Source organism: Camelus bactrianus, chromosome 12 (assembly GCF_048773025.1).
Source record: "Camelus bactrianus isolate YW-2024 breed Bactrian camel chromosome 12, ASM4877302v1, whole genome shotgun sequence".
Lineage (NCBI taxonomy): Eukaryota > Metazoa > Chordata > Mammalia > Artiodactyla > Camelidae > Camelus > Camelus bactrianus.
In genome coordinates, this window is record NC_133550.1 from 8,988,023 (window position 1) to 9,005,203 (window position 17,181).

The following is a 17,181-nucleotide window of genomic DNA, read 5'->3' on the forward strand; positions in this document are numbered from 1 at the left end:
CTTAAAGATGCTCCAGAAAAGAGATTGCTCCATGTCTTTTCCAGCCACTGGCGGCCGTCAGCGTTCCTTGGCTTGTGGCTGCATCGCTTCCTGCTCTGCCTCATTTTCATATACACTGTCTCCTTTCTGTGTTTTCCATTCTGTCTCTAAACTCTCTTCTCATAGGAATGCATTGCATTTAAGGAACATACATTGCATTTAAGGACCACCTGAATAATCCAGGATAAGCTCCTCTCTCGAGGTCCTTAACTTAATCACATCTTTTGCCCTCTGTCAAGGCTGCTGTAACAAAATACCATAGACTTGGCGGGTTTCTGGAGGCTGGGAAATCCAAGATTAAGGTGCCAGCAAATTCATTTTCTGGGAGAACTAGCTTCCCGGTTCATCGATGGCAATCTTTTCATGTTGTCACATGACAGAAGGGGCAAGGGAGAGCTCTTAGGTTTTTTTCATAAAGACAATGATCCCATTCACGAGAGCTTCACCCTTATGACCTATCGCTGCCAAAGGCCCCACCCCCCAATATAATCACATTAGGGTTTAGGCATCAGCTTATGAATTTGGGGGACACAAACCTTTTCAGTCCATAGCATTCCACATCTAGCCTTCTAAAAGGCATGTCCTTCACTCATGCAAAATACATTTATTCCATCTCCATAGTCCCAAAGGTCTTAACTCCTTCCAGCATCAACTCAAATTTAAAGACCAAGGTGTCGTCTAAATATTTAAATCAGGTATGAGTGAGACTTCAGGTATGACTCACTCTGAGCTATGAACCTGGGAAATCTCCCAAAGTATAATTGTGAGACAGGCATGGGATAGACATTGCCATTCCAAATGGGAGAAATAGGAAAGTAGAAAGGGGTAATGGGTCCCAAGTAATTTCAAAACCTAACCATAAACCTTAAGGATCAAGAATGATCTTCTTTTACTGGCTGGTCTGCTTTTGGACCCACTGGCGCTGTGGTCTTCCCTCTGCAGCTCCCACAGGTCAGAGTTCCCTGACAATGGCTGTCTGGGGTTTGGAATCGTAATCCAGCGATTCTTAAGGGCAGCCCGGCCCCCAGAACCCCGCCGGGAGCCACCCAAGTTGGGGCTGTCTGTAACAGCCGCACGCCTGCAGCAGCTTGGTGCCTGGGCTCTGCCCTTGCAAGATGGGGTCATGCCCATAGCTCTCTGTGGGTGAGGCACCAAGCCTGCAGCTCTGCCAGCCACCGTTTGGGATCTAGGCAGAAGCAGCCGTATCCCCAGGGCTCTTGGACTCTGTACCCTGGCAGGGATGGTGGAAGAGTTCAGACATTGCCACGGTTTGCCCCCTGTGTCCCCCGGAGGGGTGGCCGTCATGGCAGCGTCCCGGCGCCCACTGGAGCCGCACCCGGGGCAGCCAAGGGGCAGAGTGCTGGCGGGCACGAGCGGAGCCCACGTGAGGCAGCCCCAGGCAGCACCTGCCTTGGTCCCATAGGTCAGGCAGCCCCTCCTTGGATTCACTCTGCCTCTGGAGCCCTTGCCCTCCGGGCCTGTGATGGGAAGGGCAGCCCTGAAGATTTCTGAGCCACCTTTGGAGTGATTCTTCCACTGCCTTCAGCAGTGGCCCCTGCTTCTGTCGGGACGGCTGACTAACCTCAGACGGCGTTTTGTCCAAAACACTCAATGTTCTCTTCTGACCGTGTTTCCCGTTCTTTTCAGTGTGGGTGAGCTGAGAGTTCTCCAGGTCTCAAGTGATGATGCACGGTCCTGTCTTTGTCATTTCTCTCTTCTGACGTTTTACCTAAGGAGTCAGGAGGCACCAAGGACACTCCTTCAACTTTGCTTAGAAGCAGTTTCAGCTAAATATCCACTTTAATCTGTCACAGTTCCACAGTAGAACTGGAAGATGGACACAGTTCAGCCAGGTTCTTTGCCGTTCATATCAAGGCTGTCCTTTCCCCCACTGTCCTGTAACACGCTCCTCGTCTCCGTCTGAGGCCTCATCAGAGTGGCCTTCACCCTCCACGTTTCTGTCGACATTCTGTTCAGGATTGCTTCGCTGCTCTCTAAGAAGGGTGAGGCCTTCTCTGCAGCTCTCCTCTTGTCTTTCTGGTCTCTCAGCAGAATCGCCCTTAAAGGTCCATTTATGAATATAGCCCTTTTCTAGCTGCTCTTCAAAACTTGTCTAACTTCTACCCAGTTCCCAGTTCCAAAGCCACTTCCACGCTTTTAGATGTTTGTTATAAAACCCCCTGTTCCTGGAACTAATTTTTATCTTAGTTTGTTAGGGCTGCTGTAACATAGAACTAGGTGGCTTATAAATAATATGACATTTATTTTTCGTGGTTAATAGAGGCTGGGAGTCCAAGATCAAGGTGTTGGCAGACTCGGTGTCTGCTTGGGGCTCTCTCTGTGATTCGTAGACAGCCGTCTCTCACTGTCCCCAGATGGGGGTAGGGGGAGGGAGCTCTCTGGGATTCCACTTTTAAGGGCGCTATTCCCATTCACAAAGACTTTATGACCCTGATAACCTCCCAAAGGCCCCCACCTCACATTGGGATTAGGTATCAATGCATGAATTTGGGGGGAACATAAATGTTCAGTGTCGAGGATCATATCAGATATACTACAGATCCTGAGGATCAGGACATGGGCATGTCTTTTGGGGGCTACTGTTCAGCCCCCTGCAACTGCCTTTGTGTAATTCTAAAAGTGCAGTACTGGAAGAGGGGAAATTATGGGACATGGGATATCCACTTCCAGGTCTTCAAAAATAATTATGTGCTGCTTCATATAATTTTTCCTAATTTGCTCATTACAAAAACATCTTCAGTTAGTTTGACCCTTGTTATCAATTAGCGTTCTCAGAGTCCTTTTAACTGTACCACAAGTTTACATCTGAAAATAGGTTTTGTGTCGCTGACTTTCTGTGGGCCACGCACCACTGATATCTCTCCCGTCTAGCTGTCAAAGCGAATCAGTCAGTAGGCTATAAAACGTGGCCCACTTTGAAGAGTAAAATAACCTCCCAGGATTAGATTCCAATTTTAATTCAATTACATGTTGGAAAAGAAAAGATTCGGTTCAGTTTAATTCCTGTTATAAAATTGGGTGAATTGTCCCCTAAATTTAAACATTGTACATTACTGTATCCTTGGTATAAGAAAGATGGAAGGGGGAGCAAAAAGACCAGTCCATTATTCTGTGAGGAACATATTAATTCCTGTAGGTGGAAACATAGTTCACCTTAAAGGTAGGAAGTGAAGACAACACATGCTTTATCTGCAGCCTAGCTAGAAGAATTTATAGTGAAGTCTCCTAGCATCTGTTGATTTAATTTGGGGCTTAGTTTGCTAAATACATTATTTCTGGACTACTTTGAAACAAACTTCTGGATGGCGTAGACTGTTGCTAAGGGTTCGTAAAATTGATGCAGCCTGGGTGAGAGGAAGTTGAAGAATTATTATTCACAAAGTAAATAAAGGAACATTCTGATGTTCTGTACAACTGAGTGAGAAAGGGCCTTGAGTAGAACACTAGAGGCTGACCGTGGACCGTCACTAGTAGTTCCTTTGCTTCTCTGTCCTGTGTGTTCTTCTCCATGGATTAATCAACTGGTGTTGATTCCTAGAAGGGAGGGCACAGTTCTTGGGCTTCAGCACATCCTACCACATAAGTTTTTTAAAAACATTTGAAATAGCCAAGGGTTTTCAGCAGTCATTGTCACCTTTTTGTTAACGATGATGATATACTTTAGTCAGTGTACTCAAAAACATTGTAGAAAGGACATGTAAATAAGCTGGACTGTGAATTTTCTGAAGACTTTGAAGGATAATTGGCCTTTAGTATCCCACAGAACAAGTATTTGAATACTTGACAAGACAGACAAGAATTGAGATTTGGAAATTCACCATAGAAATATACTGTTGCAAATATACGATATATACAAATACACTCCTTCAGTGTATTTGTAAACAGAGAGAGCAGCCTCCAAGTTGGTGTGTTAAGGTGGAATCAGTAACAATGTGTCTTACAAAAAGATGCTAGTCAAGGGATCAGTGTGATCACTTACAGGACATTGCACGTTGGCAAAATTGCTTTGCACCTCTGATTCTTTGTGCTCTTACCTATAAGTGTGCTTAAAAATACCACTTCCTCTTAGTTCATGGGGTTATAATAACTAATGAAACCTTTAGAAACGGGTTGAAATCTCTAAAGCACTTTTTAATGCAGCCTGTTATAAGTAAAACCCGTCGTAGAACTTGTGCATATGTATTAATCGCTAAGACACCAAATTAGCTGATACCACAGCCCAGCTTCCAACTGTAGTAATTAACACTGCTTTTGTGGGGGAAAATAATCTTTGAGCTTTATGCCCACCTCGACACAGTCTCCAAAATAGTCACTTTCCCAAATTAAAAGAGAAGCTTCCCATATTCTTAAGGATTGTTGTCTTCTGGTTTTTTCGTCACACCAATTCTAAAACAATAATTTTCATTTTTAAAACTAAAGACCAATAAATTCATTGTATGAGTACATTTGCATAAATATGTAGAAACTATGACAATTTAATAGATGTAGAGAAAGAGGTGTACAATAGAACAGTATACTTATAGCTATCAAACAGAGAATTCCTGGATTATTGGCCAATTTGTTGAAAAAAGCCCTGGATGTGGGCTGGTCTTTCTGGAAGAAAATAGAGCAGTCATGTTAAAGCTCTGTGAAAAATTTGTAGAAAAGTTGGCCAGCCTTTACAATGTGATCTTGTCAAGATCTCTTGTTCTGGCCTCTATGCTAACCTCCGTGAACCATCATGATAACTAAACATAGCTGATGGAGGTCAGAGCCCAGACGTCAGGAATGCCAGAGGCTTTCCTCGGGGGCTTTGCCCCGAACTCAGGGACACCCTCTCTGCCAGAGGAAACTGACAGAAAATGTGTTTCCTCCACCTAGAAGGGTTTTCTGCATTTGGATAAGCTGGTTACTTGTAGCTGGAGCTGCCATCCTTGAATTACTTGGCTTAAAAATGTCGCAGAGGCACCCAAGTCTCCTGGTAGGACCAGAGCAGATGTGAGCCCCTCCTCACTCCTGTTATCCTGGATGTAGGAGACCCGCTTAGTGTGGACTCTCCATTCATAGCCCAACTTAAAACTTTTCTTCCAGCCATATCCATTCCTCAGATTTTATCCATGACTTTCTAATTCTTCTGCGAATCTTTTCTTTTAATTGAAGTATAGTCAGTTACAATGTGTCAATTTCTGGTGTACAGCACAATGCCCTAGTCATGCATATATATATATACACACACACACACACACACGTATTTGTTTTCATATTCTTTTTCATTAAAGATTATTGCAAGATAATTGAATATAGTTCTCTGTGCTATACAGAATAAAAATGTTTTAATCTATTTTTATATATAGTGGTTAACATTTGCAGATCTCCATCTCCCAAATTTATCCCTTCCCACCCCCTTTTCCCTGGTAACCACAAGATTGTTTACTATGTCTTTGAGTCTGTTTCTGTTTTGTAGATGAGTTCATTGATGTACTTTTTTTCTTTCTTTCTTTTTTTTTTTTTTAAACATGATCTTTATTCTAGTCCTTACCCTCAGTTTCTCACTGAACTTGGCAACTAGATCCCAGACGTTCCTCATCCTCTCACACAAACCTCATTTGGGTTGGTGGTTGCATTGCCTTCTGTCAACACTTTAGGATAGGTGGCCCTGAATGCAAGGCAAGCAACTGGTTATTTAATTGACAGAGTTGACTTTTTCCTAGCTTTAATCTAAGCAAAAGAAAGCGTAGCCCAAAGAAAATAAACTCTAAGTACTAGCATCTATCTACTTAGCACCAGATTGAAGTCGAAATAAAAGTATAAAAGTATTTGATATGTTAAGGAGATTTAGCACATTCATCTGTCACCCAGATCTGATTAAGACATTTGATTTCTAAATCATAAGATTTCTAAGATACTTTTTGTCTCATTTTCATTACTCTGTCTCACCATAAGACATGTATATTCATGATTGTATTTGTAATAATTCTTTTAAATTTTCTGTTTTTATTGTCAATGGATATTTTGTTTAACTGAATTTTAGGTCAAATTGTTTAAATGAGTATAGGGAATTATTTGAGTGACAGCTAATGAATGCCAGTACATTTCCTTCTCATAATGGTACGTATGTAATTTACTGTTACTTATTTTTTAAAAAGCCAAATCTTCATTTTATACTTTAAATTTTTTATTTTCCTGCACACGCTTCATCATTTTGTCGTACCTTACTAATCCCATCAGTGGATTGATAAAGGAATACATATGCACATGTATTTATGTATATGGACTCAATTTTGTTAATTATTAAAACATGGTCACAATTTATTGGGGCGAATTAAAGCTAGTGACTCTAATGAAGCTGTGGCACTCAGTTGTACATGTTACCCTTGTTTTTCTTTTTTTTTTTTAGATAATCCAGCATCTGTTCTACCTCTCTTCCTTTGCATTGCCCTCAAATACCACACTTCAAGCAGTAGTGACGAGACTTTTCGATACCACGTGTAATCCAAAGAAATCTGTCCACGTGGGCATCTGCCAACAGGTAACATTTTACTTTTGATGCTGTTTTTCTTGACTATGCCCATAAATAAAAGGATCAAGACCCAACAGCCGTAAGTTGTATAAAATAATACAGAATTGTGCACAAGAAAATACCACGAGGCCAATGAGTGTGTGTGAATTGGGTCTTGACTATTGGTCAATTCAAGAGTTGTTAATAATGCATGGGTGACAATTTTGGAAGTGGAATTTTTCAAGGGTTCATTGGTTTTGGTCCACTTTGGAATGATTCAGCTAAGAGATCGTAAGATGTCCATTTAAGTGGAAGAAACAAACCAGGCTGGACACAAAGATGTGAAGAAGTTTACGAGTGGTGACTTGCAACCTGGAGGATGAATTATAATTAAAATCAAGTAAATATGTTGGAAAAAGAGAGTAAAAGATCATATCCTGAGATAAACTGGTGAACTATGAAAAAAATAACAATACAAGAAAAGGAAGTATCAAGAAAAAAAAAAAAAAACTCCCTTATATAATGCTTTTAAAAAGGTCCCTTCACTTTTCTGTGAGCGTAGGTTCCTGCCTGTTAAATGGAAATCCCAACATCAACCAAGCTCATTAGTAGATTTCAACATTTGTTGTTATACTGATTTTAAAATAATGGATTTAAGCTTATTTAAAATGTTAGTTATAATTTTTGAACTGACCGAAAAGAATCACCCAGTTGTGATTTCTGTGTTTACTATAGAATATAGATGTGAGAAAAGCTGCAGTAGTTTAAAATGATGAATTAATAATGTCCCCCATCTTACACAAGACACAAAAATCAACTTAAAATGAATTGAAGACTTGAATGTAAGACCTGAAACCATAAAACTCCTGGAAGAAAACATAGAAGGCAAGCTCCTTACATCGATCTTGGCAGTGATTTTTTTGGATTTGGTATCAAAAAGCAAAGGCAACAAAAGCAAAAATAAACAAGTGAGACCACATCAAACAAGAAAGTTTCTGTACAGCAAAGAAAAGTGTAACAAAATGAAAAGGCAACCCTATGAAATGGGAGAAAACACTTGTAAAGCATATATCCAGACAGAAGTTAATATCCAAAATATGCAAGGAACTCATACAACTTAATTGCAGAAAAACCAAATACCCTAATTTTAACATGGGCAAAGGACTGAGATGTCTGAGAACTTCCTTGCAGATATGCCTGACTCACATACTGTAAAATAAGCATTTTAATCTTCAGCCCTGCCTGTCGCTTGCAGATTATACTGATTTCCTTACGTGAAATACTGTAAAATATTATGTTAAAAAGTCTTAAGTGTATTTGCCAAAATTAACATTCCGAAAAAGAGTGAGGGTCATAGTTGTCCACATTGCTGATTCCATTCTGTTACTCACTGTCATAGTATTTATCCTAGGGAACCAGTGCTCTGTTACAAGTTTCATTTTTATCATTTTGCCTACGCGAGTTTCTGAAAGCAAAGACATTGGTTGTAACTGTGGACACATTAGAAAACTTTAGAGAATGTTTTCACTCAAAATCTAAAAAGTGCTTATAGGAGACCACTGAAAATATCTTAGATAAAATTTGACATCAAAGAAAGATTAAACGTCTGTGTCTGTTTTCATAGAGCACTGTTTGGTTTTGAGGGCTTTTTTTTTTTTTTGGTTAGTTTTCTAAATTAGTGGCAAATTTAGCTTTTCTTAGCTTATTTTCAGCATTATCTTACCAACAGTCAAGCGTTTTTTCCTCTACATTTCAACTGAAAAATATGCTCAGATGGAATGAGAGTAGTAGAAAGAAGATACTGAGAAATACCAGCGATTAAAGCTAAAAGCCAAGCAAGCAGCCTCGCTCTACAAAGAAACACGGATGTGAGAAAAGCAAGATGTTTTTCATCTATTTTCAGTTGCAGTAAGCTATATGTGATCATTTCTTACACAGGAGAGTGGGGACTCCAGACCAGAAAGCTGGCAGTTAAGTGTTCCTAGCCAGATCCCAAAAGAAGGTCCCTTTCTTTTAAAAAAAAATAGCATGCCATCCATTTGATTGGGAGCATTTCATTGCCATGAAGAATTCATAAAATGTATCATTTATAAAATGATAGGTAGCACCAGTTTTGGAAGTGCATTAAAATTAATTCATTAGAACCGTACAATTTCTAATCCTGTAAGTTTAGAAAATAGGTCTCTTTTAAGCAGTCTCAATTATGGAAAATGGAAAAATTCTAAAATATGCTTACTATGGAACTCTCTAAAATTCATCAGATTTAATATATGCTCTTTTTAACCTTTGTATAGAAAATCTTAAATGTTTGGGATTAAGAAATTATTCTAAGTGATGACAGCTCCATTTATCTTAAAAATCTGATTGAGATAGCTTTTATTTTATTCGTTGGTACTTTAGTACAGATCTGAATTTCTGACTTCCCTTTGAGTCACATTTGTTTCTGTAAACAAATTAAATGCTTTCAGTTTTTAGCTCATAACAAAGTTACATACGTCACTCTAGTGTTTTGGTAAATTTTCTGGTAGTTTGAGTTCTAGAGTATTAAAAATATTTATGAAAAATTATATAGCTGTAGTTATAACTGGAAAATACTATTTGTGTAACTATCAAGAGTGATATGTGAAAATTGAAACAGGGTTCAAACTGTTATTTCCTTTTTTTTAATATAGGTTACTTGAATTTCAAATAGGGCAGCAGCAATGCCACCAGCAGCAAGTTCCCCAGCACTACATCCACCTCCTGACGGAGGATGGGGCTGGGTAGTGGTTGGAGCAGCTTTTATCTCCATTGGATTTTCATATGCATTTCCCAAAGCCGTCACAGTATTCTTCAAAGAAATTCAGCAAATATTCAACACTACCTACAGTGAAATAGCATGGATATCCTCCATTATGCTGGCTGTTATGTATGCAGGAGGTAAGGATCTTTGGACTAAACAGAATTCTGGTTTAAGAAAAGCACTCTATTCGTGGCATTTATTCGTGCCACAGTGTTTTACATGTAGTGTAAGACTTGTTTTCATATTGTAGTCACTTAAAACCAACCAAAAATATAATTAGGGCTGAATTTTTAATGATTTTTAGTGATTCAGCGTCTTGAACTATTCACTTCATTCTGAGTCTTGCCGGAGTATATGTTTGAATGAGGCTGTCTTTGCATGAACTGAGATTTACTAAATTACAGAATTTTCAAGGGAGGCGCTTTTCCATAATTTAATTTGCAATGAAGTCTATACCATTAGAACAATTGGTAAAACTCAAGTTGCTGACAATCTGTAAGCCTCGAAAGTGATTTTAAGCTGCAGAAATAGAGTGTTATCATGTACATTCTGGATCCATTCAAGTTTGGGTGAATAAAATAATTCCTTATCTCTGCAGTACTCATTAAACATGACATTTTTTTAATTTAAATGGTTGCCTGACAATTATTTTGTTACATTCCATGTTCAAATGAGGGTATGATTCATGAGGGAGAATGAATAAATCAAAGTACTGCATTACTTTTGACTGTTAAAAAGATTGGCATTGTTCGCACATAATTACATCTTCTTTAACTCAGTCCCCACAGCAGACAAGACTGTCTATAGATTTTTACAGTCATGACTTAAAATATTTAGATTTTAGAGTTTTCGTTTTTCAACTGGATATTTGACTTTTAAGAGACAGGTGTATAAAAGACTCAGGATATAAAAGAAATCATACAGATCACCTTGCGATGTCTTACTTTACAGGTGAGAGTAGTATGGCTCATAGTAATGAGGATGGCATTAGGAATACTATGCAATATGTATTAGCGTTTACTTTTAGCTAAGGCTTCTCTAAATGTTTGCTCTGTGTCATATAACCTAATTCTTTCAACGTTTTGTGAAGGAAATGTTATCTTCTCTCCATTCTATAGCTGAGGAAATAGACACGTGAAATATTTTTACCAAGTCAAGCAGCTCATTAGTGGCGGGTGGAAATTGAGACCCCAAACATTTAATCACTGAGCTCTCTTCCCTTTCTCTGATCTTCCTCTTTACCTCCAGAAAGTGACAGAGACAGATCTGTGCACGGCCTTCTGCAGACCTCATTCATATGCTGCCCCTACTAAGGTCATTTGTTAGTGACATAATAACTATTCTTCAGGGTATTGTCTTTTTATTGTACTACCAAGATAAAAATTGATCTTCCAGTAATCCTGCGTGCGTGTGTGTGTGTGTGTGTGGGTGGGTGGGTGTCTTCCACTTTCTGTGTGTCAGTGATTTTATTTACTCCAGTATATGACTCCGTTACCCTTTTGGTTAGGTTAAATTGATGCATTTTTGTTCCAGTACCAAAAGGTACCTTTAAAATGCTATTTGGGTATGTCAATGAAAAATTCTGCTTTGAAAACATTTTCTGAGATTCTTCTTTGGACAGTTGCTTTAGGGGTTGTTGCTGTGTTATTTTTGATGATTGTAGAAACAGTAGATATTGTGCCCCGGGTCTTGTTCCTCTGTCCCATGGGTCATGTGTTCTTTAATAATGTTTTATTAGAGCAGCACAGAAAGTCATCTTGTCCTGAGCTCCAAAATGTACTGAATTTAGGGTATGTGTTTTTCCCCCTTCTTTGATACAACTGAAACATATTCCTCTAGTGAATTTGTGTAAGTCTTTTGAATTTGGACTTCAGGTCCTATACATTCGTAATTTTCTGTTGAATTGATAGTTGGCTAACTTGTAAGCAACAACAATTTGTGTAATTTTTTCAATAAGTCAAGTCTTAATTGACTTTATTCATTTCAAGAAAACAGCCTCAAAGTCCCACGGCCAAAAGGGAGTACAAGTTGATTCCTTGTATTCATTATTGTATAAGCTTTACTTCAAGTACTGTTTTATCTAGTGGCTGTGCCATCACCTAAGGCTTTGTGATCTTCCCTAAATCAGCTCCACCTGCCTGGACAGAGAACGAACACAGATGGTGTGGAAGATCATATTGGGTATCTTAGGGGCCAGGTCTGGAAATGTTACACAACATTTGCACACATGCCATTGGTCAGAAATGGAACACTGCCCTCCCTAGAGGCAGGGGTGGGGTCGCTGGGAAATGCAGCCTTCCTGGAGGAAGAGATGGAATAGGATAACTTACAGTGAGTCTCAGACAGAGCTTGATACCCCAGTAACCATTCCCCATCCAACAAAAGCAGGATGTGTTTGTAGACTTGCCGTGGCCATGGGACAGCTTTTCACCCCCTGGCTGGATCTAAAAGGAAACTTGGAATGAAGAATGGTATAATGGCTTTTCTCAAACCAATAAATCCCAGTATCAAATTATAAGTAAATATCCATAATATATATTTATCATTAAATAGTTGTTTTTACTTTATTATGCTCTTATTTTCCTGTTTTTAATACATACCATATACATTAAAAAAAAAAACACAGAAGAGAACTCTTTTTGAAGTTCATCAAGAAAATGGTAGTTTGGTAAAATAGTTATCAATTGAGGAAAAAATGACCTTAATATGTTTAGGGTAAAGAGGAATAAAATAAGTCTAAATTAAAGATTCACAGGGACTCTGTATCTGGGTGTTTTAAGAAAAGAATGCTAAACATATGAAAATACTTAGTAGGTAGTAACAGATGATGGAAATACCTTGGTGATACCCAAGTAAGCAGTGGGAAAATGCTTAGAGTCCTTTGGTCATCAGAGTCGTCAGGGCTGAGACATTTAGTTATCATCTCTGGCCACGGAGGAAAGGTGCGAGTCTGCTACCCTTTGGTCTTTCCCTTAAAACCGGAAAAGTAATTGCAGATCCATTGCCCACTGGGTAGAAATGCTACGACTGGCCACGTCCACCATTGAACGGACGCTCATACACTTACACGGTTTGTTGGAAATAGCATCTATATTTTATCTTGATAATTCATTTTCCATCTTTTTAACAAGAAATATTGGCACATTTAAAAGTGTAATCTCAATATGAAAGCATGTCCCCTTATACAGGTGCAGATAATTTTTTTCAGAAACATGGTAACTATTTAGGACAGAAAATCTAATAGGTTCAATTAATCTAAGACACAGACATTGGTCCTATTACCAAAGTGGCAGTGTTTTTTCAAGTATGGTCCACAGATTTTCTGCTTTGGAACCATGGGTCTCTTGTTAAAAATGCATAGTCCTGGATCTTATTCCAAAGCCCCTTTTACCAGAATTTGTAGAGCCCAGAAACTTGCATTTTTGTAAATATCTCCAAACTTCGCTTTATGTGTAACATAGGGATTCCTGTAGTAAAAGCAAATCAATATTTGATTTAAAAATATTTAAATCTTTATCTAATAATTTGAAAGATCTCTATTTATAGAGGCCTTTTAGGCTGATAATTATAAAGGAAATTCAAAGGCCATAAGGCAAAAAAGCATAAAGTTTACTATGAACTATAATGAGTCTCTCTACCAAGTAACTGAAATATTCTGTTTAACATAATGCTAATTACATTAGCCTAGAGACCATCTAAGATCTGACACACTCATTAGGGCTTAGCACTCAGCCTATTAATCACCACGGGGGGGGGGGGGCACTGGGTGAGCTGCAGTGCGTTCGGACGCCTGGCCTATGATGTCAGGGCTGGGGTCTCGTCTAGTAATTAGTTGGCATCTCGGTCTTGGTAGCAAGGTGTTAGCTTCCCTTCTGATGTCCGCATTAAAAATGAAACTAATAAAAGGTATGCAGGAAGGATGGAAAAGAATGCAAATTATGTTTATCCCTTACTTCATCCTTAGAATAATGGCACTGAATTACAGCAGCCCATCTGGCCATCCATACGGTCTCCTGGAGCGCCGCCGAATTTCAGCAAATAGGTCAAGCAGAGCAGTCCCCCCATTAATAAAGCACTAATTAGCGGTAGACAACATATTACAATTTAAACTTTCCACATGGTTTAGATGGATATAGGGATTTATTTTGTAAACAGTGATTACGCAGGATTATCCTTCAGTGCAACGTGTGTCTTTGTTACTGTACCAGAAGGCAATGTGAACACGCTTAGCTACACAATGACAGAATCCAGATTCGGGGCTGCCAGTCTCTGTGCACACCTCGTGCTCCTTCTCTGGTAGTACCTGCTATGACTCGGAAGAATCAGCCATTCTGAAGAGGAAAGTTGGCTTTGTCGCCATGGTAACTCACTCTTCTGATTTCTGTGAGCAGTGACTGCGATTGTGCTAAAGTAAGGGTGATGGTTTTATGATGGACTGATTTACACAAGGGGCCCAATCTTAGATCACTGAGCTTATTTTACTGGAGACCAACAAGCAAAAGGTTTTAGGCATAGAGAGGTTGAGGTCAGTGCCCATAATATGTAATGTGTATTTTTCTGCTCCTTTTTAAGTCAAAATGTTTTGCTTTGTGCTCTAAATATTTTTGCAGAATGAGAGAGGCTATTAAAGTAACTCATCTTGTTCTCTATCTTCGCAGCAATTAAAAAAAAAAGTTCATTCCATCTCTGTGACTGACATACCTCGGACTTTCCATATAGCTTTAGAAAACCCAGGTACACTCGGACAGCCCTGTGCAAGCAGGCTGTGTACTTCTTATACCTGCTCCATGGTGGATTTTTTTCATCCATTAATATAGAAATTGCTCAAGTCCTCCTAGGAAATATGGGACAGTGTGGCAGAAATCACTTTGCTCATCAGATTTCCACGTGCAGTTGAATGTCTTCCGGCTCCTCTGCGCTCAGGTTGAGGCCAAATGACTAGTTCTGACCAATGAAATGTGGGAGGCAGGATGTATGTGGTCCCTGGACACCTGGGCAAGGCAGTTCCCGCTGGCAGGCGGCTCTCCTTTTCCCTTTCCCGCAGCATCAGCCTTACTTCATGTGACCTGGTTGCAAGGGGAAGCTCCTTGGCCCACTGTATGTTTTGAATGAGTCAGAAAGGCATTTTTATTAAGCTTTTGCAGTTCTGTTAGGCAGCAAAAAAACCTAGGTTTTACTGATCAGCACAACCAAAAGCCTCGATTGCTGTGTAACTCCAATGTAGATTATGTAAATTGTAATTCAAGGCTGGAACAGACATGGGCCGCCCTTGGTCATTGAACTTATGTCCTGAGATGGTTTGGGCACGTGCTATCTTTTCAGCTCTCTGTCAGAGAAGAGGAAGCCCTCGATATCTCAGGTGAGAAAGGAATCATAAGCGGAAACCATCATGGCCAATTTTCGTGGGAATAAAAGTGAGAGGCAGGCACCTGAAGGCACAGATATAGGGCTCGCATAATGCCCGTGGGACTGTCTGTGATTAGATGTCAGTTTGCCCCTCCCAAGACAGGGGTGGCAGTGGCAGGAATCAAGGGCAGATCACGGGTTTGCTTAGTGCTTTGAAACTGTTCAAAGAGATACTTTCCCTAAGGAAGGCTGAAAATCCAGGCCTATTGGATCAGTACTAAATGTTATTTTCAGCAGGAAAAAATTTAAGAAACATTATGGAAATCCTTTTTGATGTGTGTGCTTTAGACAGTGAGGATTTTACTTATGACATGAGAAGAACCTACTTATTAATTTACAGCCTGGCAAGAGTAAGAATATCCTGATTTTTGGCTTAAAAATTTCTCTAAAATGTACTTTTACATAATTACATATTTTATGCAGATGTGTCTTGATTGCAAATGACAGAAACCTGATTCAAACCTACTGAGGTCTAAATGCAGACCAGCGGAGGGGCTCAGGTACCAGCCTTCCAGGTCAGCTAGCACCGGTGGTTACACATCCGCCATCTCCCTGTCACATCGCGCTCTCCCCTCTGCTTCTTCGAGTCGGGGTAGCTCTGCCCCCTCTCCCTGAGACAGGGAAGACAATTACCAGCATCCCAGTCTCATATTTCTTCTCAATTATGATGTGAAAGAGACTCCCCCTTTTCCCCAGTAACTTTGACAAATTCCAGGGAAGTTTGCCAGGGTCTGACCTACCCTGCATCTGCTCTCGTGGGCAGTGGATGGATGAGGCGCCAACACTGGCAGCCTGAGTGGAACTCTACATTGGGTGTAGGAAAGGCGCAGTTCCCCCAAAGAAGGATGGCACTCTTCCCAGAAGAAGGACGGCTTTTGAGGAGACAAAACAATAAGTGCTCACGACTCGACTCTTTTTAAAATAGGCTAACATACGATTTCCCAAGAATAAAACTTTTACTTATCACTCATGAGTAACTTTACATTTGGATAATTTCTCCGCAGCTAAGTAGCTAACTAGATACGCGTCAGAATGCCTTTGCTGTATTTAGACCCCGGGATTGCCGCATGCAACACAACACTTCGCAGCCAGCAAGGGGACTCGGTTGTACCTGACGAGAGTTGGCCCCTTGAGTAGACCTTAGCTATGGAAAGTCCTGGGGTCTCAGGGTTTATTAATGGTTCAGTAGTCCAGTGAGAGGCAGAACATGGTCATTAAAGCAACGAGCCCCAAAGTAACAGGTACGAAGTGTGGCCTTTGCAGCCTCCTTGTTTGGGCCACGCATTTGACCTTGGAGCCTCAGCTTGGCCATCTGTAAAATCACAAAAGGAAAAAATATGTGTGTATGTGCATGTGATATTTTACTGATCAGGGTTGCCCTCAGGAATAAACACTTATGGTGGGCATGAGGTAGGGCTTCATGCTTGGGGATGTTTAGTGTTTGGTTCATGGTGGTCGTGATAGTAGCTCTTAGAGAATGAAACCACAGATTAGGTTCAAGCAAGATGGTAAATCTGACTAGAGCAATCGTGCCAGTAAGGTTTGGAAACAGAGGAAAGTAAGAAATAAATAGGTCAGTACTCTGTTCTGAAGGAATACTGTGGCCTTTACTCATATTCGCTGTGGCATTTCCTCTGTGCCCCGTGCTGTCCAGGTGGTGAAGCGGATATCCATCATTCTTTTGGGCCATCAGATACCGCCCCCCCGCCCCGAAAATTCATCTTGTATTAGGGCATTCCCGCTTTAGTGGTTTCCTGCCTCCCCAGGTAAAAAGCCAGAAATGTACTTTCCCAGAATTCCTTACACCTAGGGCAGCCAGGCTCCATCCACCCAGCGTAGCAAAGCCAGGTTTGATTCAGAAACCACTGATGTGAAGAAACAGATGCCCAAAGAACACAGTCAGGAGATGGGTACAGACCATCCGTGATCCAAAAGCGGCACCAAAGTGGTGCCCATGTTCGGAGTCAGTGGGGCTTGTGGAATAGACTGTCGAGTAGGTAGCCGTTGGTGGCAACAGCGGTATGCCTGCTGGGGCAGTCCGTTGGGTTTGTGTCTCCCCCGCAAAATTCATATATTGAAACTCTAACCCCTGCATCTCACTGTATTTGGAGATACGGCTCTGAGGGGGTAATTAAGGTTAAATGAGGTCATAAGGGCAAGGTCCTACTCCAATAGGATTGGTGGCCTTATATGAAGAGGAAGAGACAGATCTCTTTCTCACCATGGACACCAAAGAAAGTCTGTTTAAGGACACGGCAAGAAAGGCAGCTGGGCTACAAGCTGGGAGGCGAGCTCTCACCAGGCATCATACTGGTTGGCACCTTGACCTTGGACTTCCAGCCTCCCGAGCTGTGAGCACTGTGCCTCTGTTGGTTAATGCACCTGGTCTGTGGTGTTTTGTTTATGGCTCCATCCAAGCCTGTTGTTTCTGATCCTCTCTTATAATCTGTGAGTT

General features: G+C 40.5%; 1 protein-coding gene across 17 annotated transcripts in view; it reads left to right on the forward strand.

The window, feature by feature from the left end:
• SLC16A7 (solute carrier family 16 member 7) overlaps positions 1 to 17,181 on the forward strand; it is a 141,797-nt gene that overhangs the window by 74,553 nt on the left and 50,063 nt on the right. For all 17 annotated transcript variants that reach the window (XM_074374638.1, XM_074374642.1, XM_074374641.1 and 14 more), the window contains 2 exons: positions 6,437 to 6,568; positions 9,211 to 9,457. In XM_074374638.1, the coding sequence (XP_074230739.1) occupies positions 9,241 to 9,457 (217 nt within the window). In that variant the 5' untranslated portion in view covers positions 6,437 to 6,568; positions 9,211 to 9,240. The remainder of the gene's footprint in view (positions 1 to 6,436; positions 6,569 to 9,210; positions 9,458 to 17,181) is intronic.